The sequence below is a fragment of the Drosophila simulans genome, unplaced genomic scaffold (genome assembly GCF_016746395.2).
Source record: "Drosophila simulans strain w501 unplaced genomic scaffold, Prin_Dsim_3.1 Segkk10_quiver_pilon, whole genome shotgun sequence".
Classification (NCBI taxonomy): domain Eukaryota; kingdom Metazoa; phylum Arthropoda; class Insecta; order Diptera; family Drosophilidae; genus Drosophila; species Drosophila simulans.
The window spans coordinates 152,432-171,705 of NW_025416806.1; the positions used below are offsets into that span (position 1 = coordinate 152,432).

Sequence of the window (19,274 nt, forward strand, 5' to 3'; positions counted from 1 at the left end):
TATTCTTTGGTCCTTGATTTACGACATCCTTTGTTCTGATTTTACATCAGCGCAGCTCTTGAACCTACATCGCAGGTCATCTAGCTTATTGGCTCCCAGAGGGTACATGAAATTAAAACAAAACCATTACAAGTTTAGTTTTAGTAGTAAACAGCATACGTTTTAATTAGCATTAACGATGACGTGGCCAAGAATGGAACTGACTTAATATCAAACATCAATTATGAATACCATCTCTGGTACGTAGATTTCATATGAATTGGAATTTTATTTAAAAAATTCGATATTGTCAATATTTTTATGAAGTAAATTTTGTGTTCACCTAAGCGTCATTAGTCATGTATATCTATTAGCAATTATTTTAAATTTCATGTTGCTAGTTATTACCGCTAATTAATATGAAATTTTTTTGATTATGATTGTCGATTATAAAAACAATATAAGAACTTATTTTAAAAATATAACGAATTATTTAGATATGAACCTCTTATTCTTTGGTCCTTGATTTACGACATCCTTTGTTCTAATTTTACATCCGCGCAGCTCCTGAAACTACATCGCAGGTCATATAGCTTATTGGCTCCCAGAGGGTACATGTAATTAAAACAAAACCATTACAAGTTTAGTGTTATTTGTAAACACAATGGGCATAAGTTTTAATTAGCATTTACGATGACGTGGCCAAGAATAGAACTGACTTAATATCAAATGGACCACGTCATCAATATGTGAATACCGTCTCTGGAACGTAGATTTAATACGAATTGGAATTCTATATTGTTAATATTTTTATGAAATAAATTTTGTGTTCACCTCAGCATCGTTAGTCATGTATTAGCAAGTGTTTTAGATTTCATATTGCAAGTTAATTATCGCTAATTAATAATAAATATTTTTTGATTTTGATTGTCGATTTTCAAAACAACATAAGAACTTATTTTAGATATATAACGAATTATTTAGATACGAACCTCTTATTCTTTGGTCCTTGATTTACGACATCCTTTGTTCTGATTTTACATCAGCGCAGCTCTTGAACCTACATCGCAGGTCATCTAGCTTATTGGCTCCCAGAGGGTACATGAAATTAAAACAAAACCATTACAAGTTTAGTTTTAGTAGTAAACAGCATACGTTTTAATTAGCATTAACGATGACGTGGCCAAGAATGGAACTGACTTAATATCAAACATCAATTATGAATACCATCTCTGGTACGTAGATTTCATATGAATTGGAATTTTATTTAAAAAATTCGATATTGTCAATATTTTTATGAAGTAAATTTTGTGTTCACCTAAGCGTCTTTAGTCATGTATATCTATTAGCAATTATTTTAAATTTCATGTTGCTAGTTAATTACCGCTAATTAACATGAAATATTTTTTGATTTTGATTGTCGATTATCAAAACAATATAAGAACTTATTTTAAAAATATAACTAGTTATTTAGATACGAACCTCTTATTCTTTGGTCCTTGATTTACGACATCATTTGATCTAATTTTACATCCGCGCAGCTCCTGAAACTACATCGCAGGTCATCTAGGTTATTGGCTCCCAGAGGGTACATGAAATTGAAACAAAACCATTACAAGTTTAGTGTTATTTGTAAACACAATGGGCATAAGTTTTAATTAGCATTTACGATGACGTGGCCAAGAATGGAACTGACTTAATATAAAATGGACCACGTCATCAATATATGAATAACATCTCTGGTACGTAGATTTCCTACGAATTGGAATTTTATATTAAATACGATATTGTCAATATTTTTATGAAGTAAATTTTGTGTTCACCTTAGCATATTTAGTCATGTATATCTATTACCAATTATTTTAAATTTCATGTTGCTAGTTAATTACCGCTAATTAATAATAAATATTTTTTGATTTTGATTGTCGATTTTCAAAACAACATAAGAACTTATTTTAGATATATAACGAATTATTTAGATACGAACCTGTCAGGGTGATGGGGTTGCTGGTCCTGGAAATTTCCTAGTTTGCTGAAAATTGAACACTCGGAGAAAAGCGAACACTTGACTTTGTAAATGCGCGGGCCCGACCGGGCGTACGTTTATTGATCGTGGTAGTTATTTCACACTAAAGCTTATTCTAATGAGTTGGGTTCTCCCAAGCGCAGCGGAGACTCCTCGGAGACTCTGTGGTGAAGAGCGGGAGAGCGTGAGAGGGAGTGGGGAGCGTAAGAGGGAGCGGAGAGCGGGTGACAGTCCACACCCCGTAACTTGAACATTCCGCCCCCCTTGCAATCACTGGGGTTGCAACATAGCCATCCTACGGCAAGCTGCAGGCACCGGACACGATCCACCCAAACACGGTCTTTTGAGCGACCGGCATTCCCTCGTCGAAGGTCAGGAATCCGGATTGGATAACCTTAGGATAAATGTCTGCTCCTAAGACCATGGATACGGTAGCAGGCCGATGGAACCCGTCATCCGCCAGCATGATGTCCCTGTACTTGGACACTACGGTGTCGCTCAATGCCCGGACAGGTGTACGGATCCGCACCCTGGGCTCGATCTTGAGCACGACCTCGAGCTTCGTGTTCGCGTCGATCCTGGAGCGAATCGTCGTCGTGCAGACCTTCTCGTCGCCAACATTGGTCATCGAAAGCTTAAAGGCTGACGCCAACGAAGCGTCGATGCAGCTCATGGGGCTGCACGGATCGATAAGTGCTGCGGTCTCGAAGGTCTTCGTCCCGGTCTCCAACTTGACCAGCGCTGTGGGAAGGATGTTCACGCTGTGGCGTTGCAGCAGCGACGAGAGCGATGGGCCTGGCGTCGTCGATTCCGGTCGTCGTGGCGGTGAACTCCTTCGCTGAGTTGGCGGATTGTGCCGGCGGGAACGTTGGGACGAGGCCGAAGCTGCTTGCCGGGTTGGCACCGGTTGGCGACGCGAGCGCGCTCGCGACCGCGACAACGAGCTAACCTGCTCGTGCATGTGGAGCAGCGTGTGGTGGGATCGGTCGCACTTCTTGCAACGATCACCGCTTCGGCAGTCTCCCGTGGAATGCTCGTGAGCGAGGCAATTGGCGCAGTATTGGTTAATGAGGACTGCTCGCAAACGCCTTTCAGCGCTGAGCTTTAGGAACCTCGCGCACTTCCGAAGAGGATGGATACCGCGGCAGACTCGGCATCGGTAGGATTGAATACCTCGGGTACGTCTGCTCTCCACGGCACGAGCACTGCGTGCGTTTTGTTGACGAGGAGCCATGCTGCGCGTAGTCGAATGTCGAAAGGAGATCGAAAACGAAATGAAAAATAACGGATGATTAGTGATAGTGAACTACAACTAAGGACGAGAGGAGCGCCTATTATTGTGGAGATTCGGAAGACTCCGTCGGCAAAAGCACCACTTTTGCCACTGGACGTTTAATAACTCCACGTGCAGTACGGATGTTTACTACACGGACGTTGCCGTCAGCTCCTGGGAAAACAGACTCAATTCTGCCGAGCCGCCACTCATTAGAGGGCAAGTTGTCGTCCTTGATGACGACCATGTCATCGATGCGTAGATTTTTGGACGGGGCCTGCCATTTAGAACGCTTGTGGAGTTCTTTGAGGTACTCTTCTTTCCATCGCACACGGAACTGCTGATGGAGAGCCTTCAAATGCTGCCACCGATTAAGAAGGGATTTCGTTTCCCCCTTTACTTCGGGTTCCACCGTGGACATAAGGGGTCCCCCGACAAGGAAATGCCCTGGCGTCAGAGCCAGCAAGTCTGTCGGATCTTCAGACATAGGAGAGAGCGGCCTGGAGTTAAGGCACGCTTCTATTTTTGCCAAGAGCGTGGAGAGCTCTTCGAACGTGTATTTTCGTGTGGCCGTGCATTTGTAAAATAGCGTCTTGAAGCTTTTTACGCCTGCTTCCCAAAGGCCTCCCATATGGGGTGCTCCCGGAGGAATAAATTGCCATTGCATCTCTTGATGAATATAGGCATTCGTCACCGACTCTTTTACGGCTTGAAGGAAATCGCGGGAAAGCAGGGTGGCAGCGCCAACAAAGGTTTTGCCATTGTCTGACTGGACTTGACGTGGACACCCTCTTCTGGATACAAAACGAGAGAAAGCGGCAAGAAACTTCTCGGTCGTTAAGTCAGATGTAGGCTCCAAGTGGATGGCCTTGGTGGAGAAACAAACAAAAACTAACACATACCCCTTTGTAATAAGACATGCTCTTCCCGTATAGTTCTTTATATCGAACGGACCGGCGTAATCCATGCCAGTATACGTGAATGGTCGGGAGAACGATGCTCTTTCTTTGGGCAGGACACCCATCAGTTGGCTTTGCAAGCGCTTTTTGTGGATCACACATACTTTGCACGAATTTACCACTGCTTTCATCAGGTTCTTGATTCTCGGAATCCAGTATTTCGACCGGATGAGGCGCACCATTAACTGGTTACCACCATGGAGAGTTATGCGATGCGTGAAATTCGCAAGGAGGCGAGAAAGCAGGCAGTTATACGGAAGAATCACTGGATGGCGTTCATTGTATTGAAGGCTTTCGGAAGCCGCCACACGGCCGCATGCCCTGATCAGTCCTTGCGGATCTAGAAACGGGTTCATGCTTAGGATGGCACTTGAACTTGGCACTGGACGCTTTTCACTTAGGCAGTGATATTCCACAGGGAATTCTCTGCGCTGAGTGTTCGAAATTAGGAACCGCTCGGCGGCGGCGATTTCAGTGGCCAGTAGATGAACATCAGATGGAGATGTCTGCTTCCTGCACCGCTGAATGAAGCGATAAACATAAGCAAGGACTCGTAGAGCTTTCTCTAGCTTGGAGAAACGTGCCAACAACTCTTCAGAAGGAGCTTTCGCGAGATGGACCTTTAGAGCACGCTTCTCCAGGTCGGTCACCGGAGCGTTGACCTGAGTTGGCCATTGGTTGCGTGGATTTTGCAACCAAGTCGGTCCGTGCCACCATAACTGGCTATCGGCTAGATCTTGGAGGGAAACTCCTCTACTTGCCAGGTCTGCTGGATTATGTTCAGATTGAACATGAGACCAATTCTCTGTTTTTGTGGCCTGGGCGATCTTCGTCACCCTATTGGCTACAAATGTGGTCCACTGGCATGCTGGCTTGCTTAACCATGCAAGCACTATCGTGGAGTCCGTCCAACAGTAAAGTTCGGAGTTAGTCGTAGGCATCTGCGGAATGATGGCTGCAGCCATTTCGGAAAGCAATAACGCTCCGCACAGCTCCAATCTTGGGAGCGAAACCGTTTTGACTGGTGCTACCCGGGTTTTCGCGGTCAGGAGTTGCACCATAATGGTGCTGCCCACTTCTACGCGGACATATATGGCCGCCCCGTAAGCCTTTTGCGACGCATCGCAAAAGCCATGATGCTCGACCTTGAAATCTGGACGAAACGATAGCCAGCGTGGAATGCGTATCTGCTCTAACACTGAATAACTTTGAAGAAAATTCAGCCATCGCTGACAAAGCTCATTTGGAATGTTTTCGTCCCACCCAAGTTCCTGCAGCCAAATCTCCTGCATGAAAATTTTGGCTCGAACGATAAACGGCGCTAACCAGCCGGCAGGGTCGAACAATTTGGCAATTTGGGACAGGACTTGGCGTTTTGTAAAGGACGTTTCGATAGCCAACTCTGGCGGGACGAAGAAGAATTCGTCGGAGGTTGCTTTCCAGCGAATACCGAGGGTTTTGGCAGTACTTTCTGCATCGATCTCCAGAAAATCAGTATTTAAAAGATGGTTGCTCTGAATGGCCGCTAAAACTTCCTTTTGGTTGGAGGTCCATTTCCTCAATGGAAATCCGGCAGAATTCAGAGCGTCTCGGAGCTCTTGCACCATGAGCTGAGCTTCTTCCGTGGAGTCCGCTCCGGCTAAAACATCATCCACATACATGAAATTTCGAATGACATTGCTAGCTTTTGGATGGCTGAGTTCTACGTCAGCTGCTAGCTGCTGCAGTACTCGGATCGCCAGGAAAGGCGCGCAATTGACTCCAAAGGTTACTGTTTTCAGTTCGAAATCTCTGATTTCCCCTCTATTGTTACGGAAAAGTATTCGCTGGAATGGAGTGTGTCTCGGATCTACCCAGATCTGCCGATACATTTTCTCGATATTGGCGTTGAACACGTATCGGAAATAGCGCCACTTCAGAATTTGAATGGTCAAGTCGGACTGTAAGACAGGGCCAGCATGAAGGATATCATTTAAACTGGTACCATTCGATGATGGGCTGGAGGCATTGAATACTACACGGAGTTTAGTAGTTACGCTCTCCGGTTTTAAGACGGCGTGATGTGGCATATAATAGGCGTTGCAATCATGCGTAGGAAGAACTTGTCGCATGTGCTTTAAGTCGAGATATTCCTGGATCACCGAATCGTATCTCGCTTTCAAGGCCTCATCTCTTTTTAGACGCTGCTCATTTCTTAAGAACTGAGCCAACGCGAAAGACCTAGAATGCCCTAGCCCGGAACCGATATGTTCTGGGTCGCGAAAAGGCAGAGTAACGACATATTTGCCGCACTCGTTTCTCGTGGTCGTTTGAAGGAAATTCTTCTCGCACATGGAATCGGATTCTTTTACCAGCTTTGTTGGTATATCCTCCACCTCCCAAAATTTTGTGAGGAGTTTGTCCAGTGAATTATCGTACGCGTGGGAGATCTGTGTCGAAAAAGAGGAAATTCTGCTTTGGGCTGAGGCTGAGACTGGCCCAGTTAGTACCCAGCCGAAAATGGTCTCTTGCCCCAAGAGAGAGCCACAGATGTTGGTTTTTGCTCCACTCAGAAGCACCGAAGGCAGGATGTCGGCTCCGATAAGTACATCTATTTGTGCGCTCTCATAGAACTTTGGATCCGCCAATGGAAAATCGGGAAGATCCCGAAGGAAATTTTGCGGAATTGGGTAGGAAGGCAGATTTCCGGCTAGTTGAGGGAGGACATAGGCCGTCGTCTCCAACTGCAACGCGGGCCTAGTCGGAGATCGGATGGTGAAACTGCAGAGCTTCTTGGACTGAGCAGCTACTGTTTGGTTTAAGCCCGAAACTTGGGCTTGAACCACCTGGAATGGCAATCTAATTAGATTGAACAGTCGCTCGGTTATGAATGTCGCTTCTGATCCGGAGTCGATCAGGGCGCGTGCCTTAAAGTTAGTGCCAAGATGGGAAATATTGATTATGGCAGTGCCAAGAAGGATAGCTCTTGAGCCTGTGGCGAAATAATTCTGAACACCGGCTTGCTCATTTGGAACGAAATTGGCCTGATTAGCGGAAATTGGCCTTGCAGGATTTGAAGGGCTTGAATTGCTGGAACAGAGGTTGTTTCGGTGCAACAACGTGTGATGCCGGCCACGGCAAGTAAAACAATTGTGAGTGCTTTTGCACTCACGAAGCTGATGTCCCTTTGCGAAGCAGTTTAAGCATAACTGCTTCCGTTTAATGTAGGCTGACCGGTCGTCAACCGACATTTGGAGAAAACGCGGACATACACGGACAGGATGGTTCTCCTTGTTGCACAAGTCGCAACTGTTCAATTTTGGAGCCACTCTCGTCTCATAGGAATTTAATTTTCTAGAGGGCCCACTTGAGTTTATCGCTTTGGAATGCGACTGACTCGGTACGGACGGTCTCACATCATCGATGGCCTCTAAAGTTCGATGACGTTCTGTAAGGAAGGTGTTCAGCTCTCCCCATGTCGGGATGTCGGCTTTCTTATGTAGCGACTGCTCCCATAAGGAGAGAGTTATCTTCGGGAGCTTGGATGAGCACAGATATACCAGCAGGCAGTCCCAGTTCTCAGTGTTGATGCCTGACAGTTCTAAGGAAGTCAAGCAACCTTGAACAGTACTTTGCAGTACCTTCAAGGCCGCCCCAGATTCCTGTGGTATCGACTGCACATTAAACAGTATTTTCAATTGACTGTTTACCAACAATCGTTTATTTTCGAAACGCTCTATTAGGTTTTCCCACGCAGAGCGGAAACCCTCGTTGGTGAGAGGCGAAATCGAAACTATGGCATGCGCGTCGCCACTTGTTTTGGCATTTAAATGGAATAACTTTTCAACCGGAGTCAGCCGTGGATTATTGATATAAATGGCTGTGAAAAGATCCCGGAAAGTCGGCCAGCGAAGATAGTCGCCTGTGAAAACTTCTGTATCGCATGGAGGCAACCGACAGCCAGAGGAAATGTAGGCCTGGGGCGCAGCGTTCGCGGTTGGGATGGACTGAGAAGTGCCCTGCTCGATTTTATCAACGAGCTGGGCAACACACCTTTCATAGACTGAATAGCAATAACTGTATTTAACCCTGAGAATAGGCATGGTGCTTGCTGCCGCTTCGCCTGCTGACACAAGGCACTCTGAGCAGAGATCGTATTCCTCCTCAACCTTGTCCCATAGGGTTCGGACTTGGTCGCGACGGACGCCAAGCATCGTGACGGTTGGAGCTGCGGATTCCGGAGTGTTGATCTGAGCCTCAAATTCGCTTAAGCGGTCAGAAACCGAAATGCATTTGGCTAGCGCTAGATCTGAAGCAGCCATATTTTTAGCTGTGCGCTGTACTGTGGCTTTGGATTGGGTAGCACAGTCGTCGGAAATCTGCGCAGGCGTTCTCACCGAAATGCTTGGGATTCTTGGACTCTTGGGCCCTTGTGGTGAAAAAATAGACCTGGGCTTGTCAGCGGACAATTTCTTCTTATCGTCCCCGATGGGCATAATCGAAGAAATACGAAATGGAAGGGAAGCGGTTTTGGAGCCCGGTCAAACTTTTGAAAAAGTAGAAAGATTCCTCAGACTGCACTTAATAATTTAAGTGGTGTAAAATTTACGAAGTGGAAACGTCGTAGTTTAGACTGATCGGACAGGTGACTCGGAGCGAACAGCGAATTGTATAAATGACCTGTGATTTACGGTAATTGGGTCCACCTTATTTATGGTTGGAACCCTTGGAAATTGGAACACGGTGATATAAAATGTTTATTAGAAGGAAGAAAATTTTATTCTTTTATTTACAACTGGAAACGGAGAAAATGGAATGACTGGAATTGAAGTCTTTTCTCCGCGCTGTAAATACTTCTAAAACAACCACTAACTAATATCCCAGCAATACGAAAAGGAAATATTTGTCGGGTGAACGACTTGTATTTGGCCGTATTATTTATTTATGGATGATTATTTTTTTGAAAATAATAAATATATATATAAATATATAAATATATATAAATAATAAATAATAATTTAATAAATATTAAAATGTTTAATTTAATTTAAAATGTATTTATTGTTCGGAAATTAATTTGGAAATTTACGGAAAAACATTGATGGAAAATAAAACGCCTTTTCCGCGTCGGCACTTGGAATAAATTTTATTTGTGGTATGGACTTGCCGACGGGAAACAATCAAAACTTAGGTAAACTTTGGTTATACGCCTTTTCCGCGTGGGCACTTGGGAAACAGGCAATGTAAACTTTGGTACACTTTGGTTAAAGGGAATGCAGATAATCTGCGCAATGTATGTAATGTAATATGTGTGATGTATATGTAGGTATATGGAGATGTATGCGTATATGTATTTATATGGAGATGTAATGCATGCAATGTATATGGGTAAATGGCGGGTAAATATTTAATTAATATTTTACTTTGAATGGCCAGAGGGTATGTGTTGTTTATTGTTGTATTTGAATGTATGGCGAATTGTGTTAAGCGGACTGCGGAGTTGAAGCAAAAAATGTGCGAAATTTGCGAAAAGAATTTGGCTTGCGTTGGACACAGTGAAAACGAGAATAGAATTTTTGCCACTTTTGGCAGAGTGTTGGACTTTAGGAATTTTCACTGAACTTGGCACAAATTAATTTCACTTTCTTCACATTTGGAATTTTTCATTTTTTGGACTGAATGAATATTTAAATATATTCGGAAAATTGGGATTTAGAAATTTAGAACGGTGTAATATGGCGGCGCCCGTGAGAATGGATAAGTACTTTTCTTTAATTGCCTTTTGTCGGATAAATCCGTTTGATTTGACAATAAATCTCAGCAAATTGAACGAAATTGGATTTTCGAACCTTTTGCTGCAGACCGGCAATTAAAGGGGATGGAAGTTTCGTACTTATCTTATAAGTTGCTCGCTGGTGGACAAACTTGAAAAATCCAGGATATCCGTCTTCGAAGGACCAAAATGTCAGGGTGATGGGGTTGCTGGTCCTGGAAATTTCCTAGTTTGCTGAAAATTGAACACTCGGAGAAAAGCGAACACTTGACTTTGTAAATGCGCGGGCGCGACCGGGCGTACGTTTATTGATCGTGGTAGTTATTTCACACTAAAGCTTATTCTAATGAGTTGGGTTCTCCCAAGCGCAGCGGAGACTCCTCGGAGACTCTGTGGTGAAGAGCGGGAGAGCGTGAGAGGGAGTGGGGAGCGTAAGAGGGAGCGGAGAGCGGGTGACAGTCCACACCCCGTAACTTGAACAGAACCTCTTATTCTTTGGTCCTTGATTTACGACATCCTTTGTTCTGATTTTGCATCAGCGCAGCTCTTGAACCTACATCGCAGGTCATCTAGCTTATTGGCTCCCAGAGGGTACATGAAATTAAAACAAAACCATTACAAGTTTAGTTTTAGTAGTAAACAGCATACGTTTTAATTAGCATTAACGATGACGTGGCCAAGACTAGAACTGACTTAATTTCAAAAAACATTATATATAAATGATCAAATATTATAAAATTAAAAATTATATATATACTAGAAACAAAAACTATATTTGCACTGTGCCGTGTAGCTTACGTGCCACTAATGAGAATCGAGGCGAAGGGCGCAAAACTTTTATTTGCAAAATTTTTCATTTGCTTAGTTTAATTTAAATTACTAATATTTAAAAAATATTCTAAAAATATTCGGTATATATATGTTAAAAATACTAAGTTGACAAACACTAGAAATATATACTATAATCAAAAAACTATATTTGCACTGTGCCGTGTAGCTTACGTGCCACTTATGAGAATCGAGGAGGAGGGCGCAAAAATTTTTACTTGCAAAATTTTCCATTTGCTTAGTTTAATTTCTAATTTAATTACTTATTCTCTCATTGTGTGTGTGTGCCATCTTCAGTTTGCAGCCTTTGGGATAATCTTTTGTCTCCTTGAAGTGTGTGTCTGTATGTGTGTGTGTGGGCTAATTAATATTAAATATTTTTTGATTTTGATTGTCGATTATCAAAACAACATAAGAACTTATTTTAAAAATATAACGAATTATTTAGATACGAACCTCTTATTCTTTGGTCCTTGATTTACGACATCCTTTGTTCTAATTTTACATCCGCGCAGCTCCTGAAACTACATCGCAGGTCATCTAGCTTATTGGCTCCCAGAGGGTACATGAAATTAAAACAAAACCATTACAAGTTTAGTGTTATTTGTAAACACAATGGGCATAAGTTTTAATTAGCATTAACGATGACGTGGCCAAGAATGGAACTGACTTAATATCAAACATCAATTATGAATACCATCTCTGGTACGTAGATTTCATATCAATTGGAATTTTATTTAAAAAATTCAATATTGTCAATATTTTTATGAAGTAAATTTTGTGTTCACCTTAGCGTCTTTAGTCATGTATATCTATTAGCAATTATTTTAAATTTCATGTTTCTAGTTAATTACCGCTAATTAATATGAAATATTTTTGATTTTGATTGTCGATTATCAAAACAATATAAGAACTTATTTTAAAAATATAACGAGTTATTTAGATACGAACCTCTTATTCTTTGGTTTTTGATTTACGACATCCTTTGTTCTAATTTTACATCCGCGCAGCTCCTGAAACTACATCGCAGGTCATCTAGCTTATTGGCTCCCAGAGGGTACATGAAATTAAAACAAAACCATTACAAGTTTAGTGTAATTTGTAAACACAATGGGCATAAGTTTTAATTAGCATTTACGATGACGTGGCCAAGAATGGAACTGACTTAATATAAATTGGACCACGTCATCAATATATGAATAACATCTCTGGTACGTAGATTTCCTACGAATTGGAATTTTATATTAAATTCGATATTGTAAATATTTTTATGAAGTAAATTTTGTGTTCACCTTAGCATATTTAGTCATGTATATCTATTAGCAATTATTTTAAATTTCATCTTGCTAGTTAATTACCGCTAATTAATATTAAATATTTTTTGATTTTGATTGTCGATTATCAAAACAACATAAGAACTTATTTTAAAAATATAACGAATTATTTAGATACGAACCTCTTATTCTATGGTCCTTGATTTACGACATCCTTTGTTCTAATTTTGCATCCGCGCAGCTCCTGAAACTACATCGCAGGTCATCTAGCTTATTGGCTCCCAGAGGGTACATGAAATTAAAACAAAACCATTACAAGTTTAGTGTTATTTGTAAACACAATGGGTATAAGTTTTAATTAGCTTTAACGATGACGTCAATTGTCAATATTTTTATGAAGTAAATTTTGTGTTCACCTAAGCGTCTTTAGTCATGTATATCTATTAGCAATTATTTTAAATTTCATGTTGCTAGTTAATTACCGCTAATTAATATGAAATATTTTTTGATTATGATTGTCGATTATCAAAACAATATAAGAACTTATTTTAAAAATATGACGAATTATTTAGATACGAACCTCTTATTCTTTGGTCCTTGATTTACGACATCCTTTGTTCTAATTTTACATTAAAACAAAACCATTACAAGATACGTTTTATTTGTAAACACAATGGGCATAAGTTTTAATTAGCATCAACGATTACGTGGCCAAGAAAAGAACTGACTTAATATCAAATGGACCACGTCATCAATATATGAATACCGTCTCTGGAACGTAGATTTAATACGAATTGGAATTCTATATTGTTAATATTTTTATGAAGTAAATTTTGTGTTCACCTCAGCATCGTTAGTCATGTATTAGCAAGTGTTTTAAATTTCATGTTACTAGTTAATTACCGCTAATTAATAATAAATATTTTTTGATTTTGATTGTCGATTTTCAAAACAACATAAGAACTTATTTTAGATATATAACGAATTATTTAGATACGAATCTCTTATTCTTTGGTCCTTGATTTACGACATCCTTTGTTCTAATTTTACATCCGCGCAGCTCCTGAAACTACATCGCAGGTCATCTAGCTTATTGGCTCCCAGAGGGTACATGAAATTAAAACAAAACCATTACAAGTTTAGTGTTATTTGTAAACACAATGGGCATAAGTTTTAATTAGCATTAACGATGACGTGGCCAAGAATGGAACTGACTTAATATCAAACATCAATTATGAATACCATCTCTGGTACGTAGATTTCATATCAATTGGAATTTTATTTAAAAAATTCGATATTGTCAATATTTTTATGAAGTAAATTTTGTGTTCACCTTAGCGTCTTTAGTCATGTATATCTATTAGCAATTATTTTAAATTTAATGTTGCTAGTTAATTACCGCTAATTAATATTAAATATGGTATTTTTTGATTTTGATTGTCGATTATCAAAACAATATAAGAACTTATTTTAAAAATATAACGAGTTATTTAGATACGAACCTCTTATTCTTTGGTCCTTGATTTACGACATCCTTTGTTCTAATTTTACATCCGCGCAGCTCCTGAAACTACATCGCAGGTCATCTAGCTTATTGGCTCCCAGAGGGTACATGAAATTAAAACAAAACCATTACAAGTTTAGTGTTATTTGTAAACACAATGGGCATAAGTTTTAATTAGCATTTACGATGACGTGGCCAAGAATGGAACTGACTTAATATAAATTGGACCACGTCATCAATATATGAATACCATCTCTGGTACTTAGATTTCCTACGAATTGGAATTTTATATTAAATTCGATATTGTAAATATTTTTATGAAGTAAATTTTGTGTTCACCTTAGCATATTTAGTCATGTATATCTATTAGCAATTATTTCAAATTTCATGTTGCTAGTTAATTACCGCTAATTAATTAGTTAATTACCGCTAATTAATATGATATCGTCTATAGCTTTCAAAGCGAACGGTCGTGTTTTTTTTTTGCTCCCCGGTTTTTACTTTGTGTTTGACAAACCAGCCGCGGTTTTTAAAAAATTTTCTTTAATTATCATATATATAAACATAATTTTTAATGATCCGTTCGCTTCGCGAGTGATTCTTTTGTGATTTGTGCAGTAGTTTAAACAATTATACAAAGTAGCTTGCATTTTTCGTCTCTTTGTTTTGTTTACTCTCCCTTTTTGTGCGTCGCAGTGGTGTTTGGTGTTGTTTTTTGCATGCACATAAACTGCACTTTTCGCTCTCACTCTCTCTCTCGCTCTCCTTCGCTCTCCCACACAAAATCTAAATTTCTCAGCGTGCAGACTGCTCTCGTGCGGTTCTTTTAACAGCTGGCTTGAAAGTTTTGGTTTTGTGTTTTCGTGCATGCACAGTGGTCTGATTTCAGTTAAATATGGAAACTGTAAATGTTGTCTGCTTTTATAAAAATTGTTGCCAGGTTATAAAACCTGAGCAGCCAAAAATGACTTGTTGGCTATGTGATAGAATGGTGCATACTAAGTGCGCTGGTTTTAATGGCCGTACAAGTGATGACCTAGCAAAGGGTAAAAATCTAAATTACTGTTGTGATGCTTGCCTTGTGGTTGCGAACGAGATGAAATCGTTTATGCGCCAAACTAAAGGTGGCTTGAAACAACTGATCAACAGTTTTGGCGTAGCTAGAGATAGTTTTCGTCGAGCCGATGATCTTCTTTCCGCGCTTAATTCACAGTTTAATGGCCTTAAGCTATTAGATGAATCTCCAAAGCGCAAAAAAGCCGCTGGTGGTAGGCTGCCTAAGGCCCCGCAACCACGGGCAAATGATCAACAGGACTCCACAACTGATCAGCTGTCAATCGCAGCAAATCCACATATGCTGCTAAGATCGGCAGCTAAAAAAGATTCGGAGCAATCCGATCAATCAGCTGTGGATGGACCCCACCCTATGATTGCTAAAAATTCCGAATTGTCCGCATTGGTTTCTCAACCAGTGATTCCACCTGTCTCGATTAGTTTACCACCACAAGGGAACATTGAGTCCGGACTACCGGCACAAGTTGGCGCTTCAGAAATACAATCTGCAGCGCCAAAACCCCTCGCGGTGGTTCCACTAAAGAAACAAATTTTTGTTTCTCGGCTTGCCCCTGATCAAACATCGTCGGATGTATTGTCTTATATACAAGACAAAACAAAAGCCGATAATATAAAAGTGGAAAAATTTAACTTCTCTTATGCTAGGGACATATCATCTTTCAAGATAACTGTCCCAAACGAGCACTTTTCGACCATATGTTCGGGTGATTTTTGGCCGGATAGTATGGTTGTAAAAGAGTTTGAAGCTAAGATCAAAAATAAGAAAAAGGTGCCCGTGGGAATTAAACTTCCCTCACGTGGCCAGACCACTGCACCATCCGCCTCTTCATCTTCTTCCTCTTCAAAAAACTAACTACAAAACTTACTATCTCCTATCAAAATGTTAGAGGCTTGCGTAGCAAATTAATCAAATTGTATTGTGATAGTCTTTCATTTGCATCCCATATTATAGTGCTCACAGAGACTTGGTTAAAGCCGGAGATACTTAACTCCGAAGTCTTCCCAGGTATGTACACTATATATAGGTTTGACCGTCCCTCCAGACGGGGAGGTGGAGTCTTAATTGCGGTTAGATCTACCCTCGCGTCGGAGGAGTTACTTTTGGACGATTCCCGTAACTCGGAATTCGTATGTGTAAAGCTGTCTTTTTCCGACAGATCAGTTTATATTACGTGCTCCTATATTCCGCCTTCTTCTGAATTCCCAGAATATCAGAATCATCTGTCCGCTATCCAGTCCATCTTGAATAAACTTTCTGACAGGGACCAATTGGTAGTTCTAGGTGATTTTAATATACCTGGCACAATGTGGTCCCCAGAAGAACAATCGAATATCCTTCTCCCCTTAGCACAACATGACTTTATTGACGGCTTGCTCGACTTATCCCTGTCGCAAGTTAATTATATTCCAAATTCTCTTGGTCGACTTTTGGATCTATGTTTTGTAACAAGTCCTGAAAGTGTGTTTCTGTCCAGGGTAGTACCTCTTACTCAACCTGAAGATCCATATCATCCTACTTTCGAGGTGGAAGTCGACTTAGGTACGGTATTAAAAGTAAATTCAGAGAAGTCAACAAATCGAATTCCCTGTTTTCGTAAGGCAAATTTTCGGAGGCTAAACAATTTTATAGCTGGCTTTAATTGGTCCGATCTTTACTCCTGCAACATAACGGCGGATGCGATAAATATGTTTTATACCGCAATTAAATCATTTTTTTACTCTTGTGTTCCGATGCACTATCCGTCAATCTCTAAACCTCCTTGGTTTAATAAAGAGTTGACACACCTAAGAAATGTAAAGTCCAGACTCTATACGAAATTTAAAAATACCGGTTCTCAGTCCATCCTTTGTAAATATTTAAGTGCTCGGTTAAACTTTACCGTGCTTAATGCTTAGTGCTACAAAAATGATTTAAACCGTTGTAAGTTCCATTTCGCACAGGATCCGAAACAGTTGTATAATTTCGTTAGCACTAAGCGAAAAACAAGTTCTTACCCTTCCACGCTATTTTTTGATAACACTGCGGTAACATCGGATCAGGCAATAGACGATATATTCGCCAAGTTTTTTCAAACAACTTTACCTGATTCCGAACAGCCATACTGTTATGCCGTATCTAAGTCGAATCTAATATTCTGCCCCACTATAAGCTCACTGCTTAACGATATTCAGCGTGTTAAGCCGGTCTATTTGCCAGGTCCCGATGGAATCCCTGTCTGTGTGCTCAGATTCTGTGCGGAAGCCTTGTGTAAGCCTCCACAGAAACTGTTTACCTTCAAAGTTCCCTCATATATGGAAGGAGTCCTGTGTGATTCCTCTTCATAAAAAAGGTAGCAAACTGGATGCAACCAATTACAGAGGAATCTCTAAATTGTCGTCTATCCCAAAACTTTTTGAAAATGTTATCACTCCCCATTTGCAGCACCTTTGTAGATCAATCATATCACCGTGTCAGCACGATTTAATGAAACGCAGATCAACAACCACTAACCTCTTGGAGCTAACTTCTTTCGTAATACAGGGTTTCAAAAATAATCTTCAAACAGATGTCATCTACACTGACTTCAGTAAAGCATTTGACTCTGTTAATCATTACCTTCTAATAAAAAAACTTGACCTTATAGGTTTCCCTGTTGATCTTCTAAATTGGATTTCAAGCTATCTGAATGGCAGGACACAACAAGTCCTCTTTAAAAATTCGTTATCTTCTATTCTCCGAGTCACATCCGGTGTCCCACAAGGGAGCCATCTTGGTCCGCTTCTTTTTACATTATTCATTAACGACCTCCCCTTAATAATAAAACATTCGCGTGTACTTATGTACGCAGACGATGTTAAATTATGCCTCCAGTACAAGGACACTTCTTGCCATTTGGACTTACAATCCGATCTAGACCTATTTCAAATATGGTGCCGTGATAACATATTAGACTTAAATAGCTCCAAGTGTAAAGTTATGACCTTTTGTCGTGCCAACCCAATACGCACGACTTACACTCTAAGTGGGTGCTCTCTGGACAGAATAACACGAGTTGATGATCTTGGTGTTCTTCTGGACCCAAAACTAAAATTTTCTGACCATATTTCGTCTATTGTCAATAAGGCCAGGGTGTGCTTGGTTTTATAAAAGGTGGTCCAAGGAATTTGATGACCCTTACTTGACTAAAACCTTATTTATTTCGTTAGTCCGTCCGATTCTCGAGTACGGATCACCTGTTTGGAGTCCACAATACGCAGTCCACTCGGACCGCATTGAATCGATCCAAAAAAACTTCTTACTTTTTGCCTTGCGGCGCCTAAATTGGGATGCAAACCATATATTACCTCCTTATTCCAGTAGACTACTTTTAATTAATTTACCATCCCTAGCTAACCGTAGAACTATGCTTGGAACAGTCTTTATTTGTAAGCTTATTCGTGGGGATGTTGAGAGTCCCGACTTGATTAGTCGGCTTAACTTCTCGGTTCCAAGTAGAGTCACTAGAAACTATATACCCTTATCTTAAATCATTGTAGATCTAATTATGAGTTGCATGACCCTTACAGAGTTTTATGTTCTGACTATAATAGACTTTATCCTATTATCTGTAATCTTGACTCTCTGCCGCTATTAAAGCAATCCATTTTATCTTTTCTATTACATAATTAGATCCTACTAACACTAATATTTAACATAGTTAATAATTTCCTCGTTCCTATTCTATTTTTTATATCGCGTCTATATCTTCTCGCGAATCGAGCCGTACGATACACGGCAGTGCCCCTCGGTCGGTTGGGCGGGAGGTGTGGCCGTGGGACCCGTGCGAAAAAAAAAAAAAAAAAAAAAAAAAAATATTTTTGATTTTGATTGTCGATTATCAAAACCATATAAGAACTTATTTTAAATATATAACGAGTTATTTAGATACGAACCTCTTATTCTATGGTCCTTGATTTACGACATCCTTTGTTCTAATTTTGCATCCGTGCAGCTCCTGAAACTACATCGCAGGTCATCTAGCTTATTGGCTCCCAGAGGGTACATGTAATTAAAACAAAACCATTACAAGTTTAGTGTTATTTGTAAACACAATGGGTATAAATTTTAATTAGCTTTAACGATGACGTGGCCAAGAATGGAACTGACTTAATATCAAATGGACCACGTCATCAATATATGAATACCATCTCCGGTACGTAGATTTCCTACGAATTGGAATTTTATATTAAATTCGATATTGTCAATATTTTATGAAGTAAATTTTGTGTTCACCTCAGCATCGTTAGTCATGTATAAGCAAGTGTTATAAATTTCATGTTGCTAGTTAAGTACCGCTAATTAATATTAAATATTTTTTGATTTTGATTGTCGATTTTTAAAACAACATAAGAACTTATTTTAGAAATATAACGATTTATTTAGATACAAACCTCTTATTCCTTGGTCCTTGATTAACGACATCATTTGTGCTAATTTTACATCCAAGCAGCTCCTGAAACTACATCGCAGGTCATCTAGCTTATTGGTTCCCAGAGGGTACATGTAATAAAAACAAAACCATTACAAGTTTAGTGTTATTTGTAAACACAATGGGCATAAGTTTTAATTAGCATTAAAGATGACGT

The 19,274-nt window shown here is 40.2% G+C and overlaps 1 protein-coding gene and 1 pseudogene across 1 annotated transcript; both read right to left on the minus strand.

Moving 5' to 3' along the window:
- Positions 1 to 2,044: 2,044 nt before the first annotated feature.
- Positions 2,045 to 10,187, minus strand: LOC120285436. The gene is made up of 2 exons (XM_039298168.2): positions 10,110 to 10,187; positions 2,045 to 3,240 (listed from the first exon to the last, which is right to left on the minus strand). Exon 2 carries the CDS (start codon positions 3,237 to 3,239, stop codon positions 2,301 to 2,303), a length of 939 nt encoding a protein of 312 aa, XP_039154102.1. The 5' UTR covers position 3,240; positions 10,110 to 10,187; the 3' UTR covers positions 2,045 to 2,300.
- On the minus strand, positions 3,246 to 9,186 carry LOC123327393 (annotated as a pseudogene).
- Positions 10,188 to 19,274: the final 9,087 nt, after the last annotated feature.

What these genes read in the sequence shown, in the direction of transcription:
- LOC120285436 (XM_039298168.2), bottom strand. Translation starts at nt 3,239, where the DNA reads ATGGCTCCTCGTCAACAAAACGCACGCAGTGCTCGTGCCGTGGAGAGC.